At 50.7% G+C, this 6,625-nt stretch overlaps 4 protein-coding genes across 4 annotated transcripts; 3 read left to right on the forward strand and 1 right to left on the reverse strand.

Annotated features, from left to right (window-relative positions):
* Positions 1 to 71: 71 nt before the first annotated feature.
* I303_106322 (uncharacterized protein) lies at positions 72 to 1,236 on the reverse strand (the record flags this gene model as incomplete). Its single annotated transcript, XM_018409624.1, has 4 exons — positions 72 to 273; positions 334 to 463; positions 553 to 885; positions 957 to 1,236. 4 exons carry the CDS (start codon positions 1,234 to 1,236, stop codon positions 72 to 74), a joined length of 945 nt encoding a protein of 314 aa, XP_018261897.1.
* Positions 1,237 to 2,356: 1,120 nt separating this feature from the next.
* On the forward strand, positions 2,357 to 3,555 carry I303_106323 (uncharacterized protein; the record flags this gene model as incomplete). Its single annotated transcript, XM_018409625.1, has 2 exons — positions 2,357 to 2,718; positions 2,769 to 3,555. The coding sequence occupies 2 exons, from the start codon at positions 2,357 to 2,359 to the stop codon at positions 3,553 to 3,555; spliced, it is 1,149 nt and encodes a 382-aa protein (XP_018261898.1).
* Positions 3,556 to 4,006: 451 nt separating this feature from the next.
* Positions 4,007 to 5,050, forward strand: I303_106324 (uncharacterized protein; the record flags this gene model as incomplete). Its single annotated transcript, XM_018409626.1, has 1 exon — positions 4,007 to 5,050. The coding sequence occupies one exon, from the start codon at positions 4,007 to 4,009 to the stop codon at positions 5,048 to 5,050; it is 1,044 nt and encodes a 347-aa protein (XP_018261899.1).
* Positions 5,051 to 5,635: 585 nt separating this feature from the next.
* Positions 5,636 to 6,469, forward strand: I303_106325 (uncharacterized protein; the record flags this gene model as incomplete). Its single annotated transcript, XM_065969353.1, has 2 exons — positions 5,636 to 5,935; positions 6,008 to 6,469. The coding sequence occupies 2 exons, from the start codon at positions 5,636 to 5,638 to the stop codon at positions 6,467 to 6,469; spliced, it is 762 nt and encodes a 253-aa protein (XP_065825425.1).
* Between the last annotated feature and the right edge of the window lie 156 nt (positions 6,470 to 6,625).

Consider the following 6,625-nt stretch of genomic DNA (forward strand, 5'->3'; position numbering starts at 1 on the left):
GAATAGCGATAGTAAGCGGCCTTACACCTTAGGCACTCACAATACAAATCATGTGGAAGTGGTCCACAGTATCACAATTTGTGCCGCCCTCCTGAATGGTATTCCTCTTCCTCGATATACGCAGCTAGCGAAAACCACCCCATCTCCGGCGTGCCCATCTCCCGTTTTGTCGATTCTATTTCTTCAGGTCCAGCTTCGACCACGCGATCATCCGGTCGACGAGCGGCATCAGCCAGCAATTGAGCTTGACAGCACATCTCGTAGTTGATTTGCCTGGATCCTGTGGTTAGCACAAGGCATGGTGTAAACCGTTAGAAGGGGAAAGCTACTCACCACCAAGCCGCTTCATCAATACTCAGTCGTCCCAGAGATAGAGCTCCGTGATTCTGCAGCAGAACTACCTTATTCTTCGCGCCTGCAGCTTGAGCGATCCTCTCTCCTTCCTTGTTATCAAATACGGCTCCTTTTGTTCACTGTCAGCTCATGAGCTCGCTTCTGCCGGAGATGATTGCGGTTGAAAGAACATCCCAAGATCAATCGGAGGGAACTCACCACCGAAAGATACCAGAACTTGCTCATTGTGATAAGCACAAGCATCCTGACTGATCATGTCTAACGTCCTTCCCAGTGACGAAAACGCCTTGGTGTATGGACCATGCACATGCACAAGAGCTTCCACACCCTCCGGACCCCTTCCGAGTGACTTGTAAAGCTGAGAATGTATCGAGCTTGCTGAGGCGTCCGTTGGGGCGGTCCCTTCAACCATCCGTCCATCTTCTACCGAGCATCTTACTAGGTCTGACTGCTTCATCAATGCGAATGATTTTCCTTGGGGGTTCACCCAGAAGGTGTTCGGTTCTATCGGATCTCTCACGGAGCAGTGACCTACGGTAAATCTGATCAATCAACTTTGAGAGTTCCAGTTGGGCGACGATGATTCAGGAGGGGTGACTCACCGGCGATACCCTCAGCCAGCTTGAAACGATGCAGTATCCTGAACACCAAAGCTAGATGCTCCTTCCGATATTTCCTCTCATCTTCTAGCGATGCGAAGGTCGGCAACACGACGCGACTTCGGCCTGTTTGAACATCGTAAAAGGGCGAAGATTGAAGGTTAGTAGTGATGGGGAATCCCGGAGTTGCGGGTGAAGGCTGGACAGTCGGTGGACGAAGCTTCAGTGTACCATGGGAAGCTGGAGGAGCGCTGGTGGTCTGAGAAGAGGAGAGAGTCGACATCACCGATGAAGGGGATGGGAGATTGTGGACTGCTGTTGGATCGATGATGAGATAGGGGCCGTATGTCGACAAGTCGAACTGGCCGTGTCTCAGTGTGGTGCTGGAATCGTCTAGAGGAGCGAGTGCTCTATATGCTGGCAGAATCCACGAGAGGACGATTCAACATGCAATTGATGGATTCATCGCGGTGAGCATCGATGTTGTCACCTCGAATTGTTTAAGGGAACAAACATATGGACATCCTCGCCCAGGATAAGCGGTTTTAGCCGCCCGGCAAACACATCACTCGGGGGTCTCTGAATATGTAGGGAAGGGGTGGTGGAAACAGTTCACGCATGACTTGACCTACGCATCGGACAGGATCAGATGCATCAGCTTGATGTGCTTTTACATAGTATGACCCCCTTCTCAGCAAAAGGAGCCAATCAGTCGACATACACCGGGTTGAAACCGGTTCTGGCAGGTCAGCGAAAGATGGGTACGCAATACCCCTGTTGAATCGGCCAAGCAGAACCACGACTCGACGATGACGTCTGTGCACACCTTGTTCAAGACATCCCCACCTTCCTCTGTATGCTTGAAGAGCCCCGTTGGACACCGGAAACATCCCGCTCCCTCGATCGTAATCCCGGGTTACGTATCGCTTGACCTAATTATCTCGATCGCTATTGCTTGGCGAACGGTGTTGACGAAGATGAGCATTCCACTTGGCGCTCGATATTAATTAACGATGCTTGTGGCAGCATTTCCAAATTTATGGACAAGGTAAAGATTGGCATAAGACAGAATCATGCTCGAATCTCCACAAGCAGTAGGTATAGCTTATTGAGTCCAGCTTGGCTACACCGCTTTGTCGACAGTCTAACTCGAAGCGTCGTTCGACGCAAGATATTTCGGTCCGATATTGCTTGATCAAGGAAAGGTGACAGCTTCAGCTAAGTCATGAAGCCTCGAGACGGCGCAATGCCAAGGGCCGCCAAGGGTATTCCATGAACGTACAATTGCTGTTTCTCGCTGTGTGTCGAGGTATATATACGCCCACAAGTGAAGCCGACTTTTGGCCTCATCACTTTCTCCCCAAGTTCACGCTCACAATCTCTCCTTGGAGACCGCCGGTATCATGAAGCTCAACCTTTTGTTTTCTGCTCCTTTCATCGCATCCGCTATCGCAGCGCCAACCTACTCTGAGTCATGGTCGAACAAACACGATAAACAGCCCTATGGCAAATCCGTCGCCGAGCCCAAGTACTTTACATCCGCTTTCTCAACTCGAGCCATTCCGGGAGACGTGGTCGTGACCAACGGTACAGCAAGTCCAGCCGGTTCAACAGCTTACGGCCACTTCAGCTTCAAGATTAACAGCGACAAAGACATCATCTGCTACGATATTATGCTGGTCAATGTGACTGGCGAATACTCCAGTCCCGCTTTCACGGCCACTCATATCCATCAACCTGCCAAGGGATCGGCAGGGCCGCCGAGGTGAGTGCCAATTGAGAGCAGTAGTAAGATCGTGCTGACATCAATTGCAGAATCGCGTTTCCAAACCCGGAGAAAGTGGGCTTTGATCGAAACGGGGCTGAGCTTCGACACTCGAAGGGATGTTTGAAGGGGCCATTTAGGACCAACATCACTGCCAACGGCGCCGATACTGGAAGTGACTCAGGCTTCTCGCTCAAAGACATCGAAGAATCCCCCTCGTCCTTCTTCGCTGACACTCACACTGCGCAATACACCTCGGGAGCGGTACGAGGTCAACTTCTTGCGTCCGAAGTGCCCGTGAAGAAGCCAGATTACTTCACTTCCACCCTAAGAACTGAGGCTACTGGAAATCAAGTCGTCAACGGCAGCAGCGTGTCTGTCCCCGGATCAGACAGCACTAAAGCGGTCTACACACTTCACATCAACTCGGATGAGGAAATTGTGTGCTATGAAATCGCCGTCGAAGGGTTTCCAGAGGATCAAGAGTACTACAGCCCAGCCAAGACCGCGACACACTCTCATAGTGGTGTCTTTGGTCAGACCGGTCCTCCCAGACTTGCTTTCAAGAACCCCGAGCCAGTGAAAGGCGACTGGAAATTGACATCTTTGGTAAAATCGCTTTTGGGTAAAAAGGAGACGGGCGGAGTTCGTGCTTCTTCGGCCTGTATCAAGGGCCCGTTCACGACGGGTTTGCTCGATGTGAACGGAACTGATACCGGCTCCGCGTCTGGCTTCACACTCAAGCAGCTGGAAGACAACCCTTCTGCTTTCAATGCTGATTTCCATACCAGCGGATTCGTAGCCGGGGCAGTACGAGGTCAGTTGTATCGGCCATAAGCGGTCGCTTGAAGCAAAGACTGTATAAAGAGGAGAATTGGGAGACGATCGGACGAATCACAGAGGACGTTGTTTGGACCAAGTTCAAGTATAATTATCGTAAATGAATGAGAGAAGGGAGATTGATGTCATTTGACGTGTTCTACCACTTGCCCCGCAAGCTGCATTACGGTAGAATCCCTTCCTTGATGCTCACGTGTCCGATTGAATCCCTTCTTTGCGTCATCAATCGATTGCTGTTGATGGAGATCGCATCGATCGCACAATGAAAGCTGAATGAAAGCTGAATGCTTAATAGCTTCATGATATAATGGAAATATCCGAGAAAATATACATCTGGCGCAGGCAATCATTGTTTGACAAGCCACTGTCGAATTCCGAACGCGCTTGAGCTGGAGCGTTCATCAACCACTCGATTCCCGACTCAGATCTCACCACATGTATGCCCGCCATGGCCATCCGCCAAGCTACACGTCGCTCAACTCGTCTACCTCCTTCACCAGTCCAGGTCAAAGCCGAAGTGTCGATGTCTCCTCCGCGCAAAGTCAGAAAGATTAAGAAAGAATCAACACCCTCGGAACCGTTGACAGAAATCAAGAATGAGACGTCCCCGACAACGCTCAAGGATAGGAAGCTGAAGGCGCACCAGAAGAACTCGTTAGATGGCCCATTCCCAACATACCCTCGTCCTACACCTTCCGAATGCTCACTAGCCCACGACATCCTCTCTTCGTTGCATGGTCGACGTATCCGACCATCAGAAGTCGTCGCCTCAAAGACGCGAGCAGGATGCGGAGACAGTCCTTCAGTCTTAGATGCGCTGGTCAGGACGATCTTATCTCAGAACACGAGCGATAAGAATTCGACAAGAGCTAAACTTAGTATGGATGAGACGTACGGTGGAAGTGATAATTGGGAAGACATCGTTGCCGGAGGAAGGGAGAAACTGCAAGAAGCGATCAAGTGCGGAGGACTCAGTCAGGTGAAAAGTAAAGTGATATTGAGCATCTTGGAGCAGGCAAAGAGCAAGTACGGAGAGTATTCACTTGACCACTTGCATAAAGCTTCGACAGACGATGCGATGGCGGAATTACTCGGTTTCGATGGAGTTGGGCCCAAGACGGCGAGTTGTGTTCTGCTCTTCTGCTTGCAGCGAGAAGACTTTGCAGTGGATACGCATGTGCATCGGATAACCGGTTTGCTTGGATGGCGTCCGAAGACCGCATCGAGAGAACAAACGTATCATCACCTCAACAAGCGAATACCTGACGAGCATAAGTACGGCTTGCACATACTCTTTGTCAACCACGGCAAGGTATGCGATGAGTGTAAAGCGGGAGGAAGAGTGACGGGCAAGTGTGAGCTGAGGAGGGCATTCCGAGATCAAGCTGCGAAGGGAGTCAAGGGGGAGACGCAAGTGGAGGAGGAGCTGAAGCCGGTCGTCAAGGAGGAGGCCAAGGGGGAGGTAAAGGAAGAGCAGAACGATAGGGCTTAGAAAATGAAGGGTCAGCTTGAAGGTGGTCAAGCCGTGAAAATGACGACAGGCGAAGGAAACTTCATCTTGCAATCGCAGAAGAAATGGAGTTAGACGGATCGGAGATCCGGAAAAGTAGCATACTGGCTCGAGTTCAACAAGGAATCCGTTTGGAAGACTGCAGTCAAATGTCATAGAGCAGATTAGCCCTTTCAATCTTTCTGTACTCATCATCCTCTTCCGCTATCACCCTATACAGGACACTCGGAGCATGTCCTACAGCACGCTATCGTGCTCAATCCGAAGCTCACGAGTCCATTAGAGCTTTTCGAAAGATGTTGGGTGACGGGTGCATGGCCGAACTTTCTGACTGACGAAGGCGTAACGTCTCGGCCGTTAGTATGACCTTCCTATCTGTATTTATGATTGTATGCATCGGTCCATCTATGTTTTATACGACTGAACGAGAACAATGGGTTTTTGTTTCAGTGTCTGCCCTGAAACATGCAACTTACCTCATTGTTTTCATCCAACATCGTTCAACTTGATCATCATCATTCTTCCTTCTTCCACCTTCATATACAATTCATTTCTTGACCATGTACCATGGCCTATCCTCCCGGTCCATTCATCCATCAAGCATGGCATGACATCGTACCGCCGATCTACTCTTTGACGCATCCGAGTCAGATACACCCGCAAGCCAATCGCATCGACCTCCACCGTACCTTGCAGCCCACTTCACCAACTCTTCCACTTACTCCACCCGATTCGATCGATAGATTTGAAGATGACTTTCCTCCGTTGAGAGCTGGTACTCCACTCAGACGGTCCACACCGACCGTGATATATGAGACAGGGTCAAGCGTAGCTAGAGCGAAGAACGGGAAGGGTCTGGATCGCTTCGTAAGACATCTCTCTTCCTGATCATAGTCTGATGACCATCACTGTGTTGAAACTCACGGAACCCATCGGCAGGCATCATCGTACACACCACAATGGCTCAATCAACTTCCACCGCCAGCCTTTACCTTCAACCTGCCTCCGTCACCGCCCTTCCCGCCGACAGCCTATGCCGCAGACATCTTTCCACCGAAACTTCTCGCTGAACCTCTTCCAATCACCCATCAATGTCCTTCGATCTTATCTACACCTCCTCGCAGCGACTCTGCACTGCCCTTACAGTCTGATGATGTCCATGCGGACGTGAAATACTACTCTGGTCATTTTTCACACCTCTTGTCGCTTCATCTCTCCGGTTTGATGGAAGATACACATCGATCTCGCCTATCATCGACTGTCATTCAACCTTATCCCATTCCTGGTGTACCGGATACATACCGAATTTATGTCCCTGCGGTCCGTGAAGATGCTCCTCGTCTATATGTAGGGGGGTTAGGGGGGTTAGGGGTTAGGGGGTTAGGGGTTAGGGGGGGTTAGGGGTTAGGGGTTAGGGGTTAGGGGTTAGGGGTTAGGGGTTAGGGGTTAGGGGGTTAGGGGTTAGGGGGTTAGGGGGTTAGGGTTAGGGGTTAGGGGTTAGGGGTTAGGGGTTAGGGGTTAGGGGTTAGGGGTTAGGGGTTAGGGGTTAGGGGGTTA

The sequence above is a fragment of the Kwoniella dejecticola genome, chromosome 7, assembly GCF_000512565.2.
Source record: "Kwoniella dejecticola CBS 10117 chromosome 7, complete sequence".
NCBI lineage: Eukaryota > Fungi > Basidiomycota > Tremellomycetes > Tremellales > Cryptococcaceae > Kwoniella > Kwoniella dejecticola.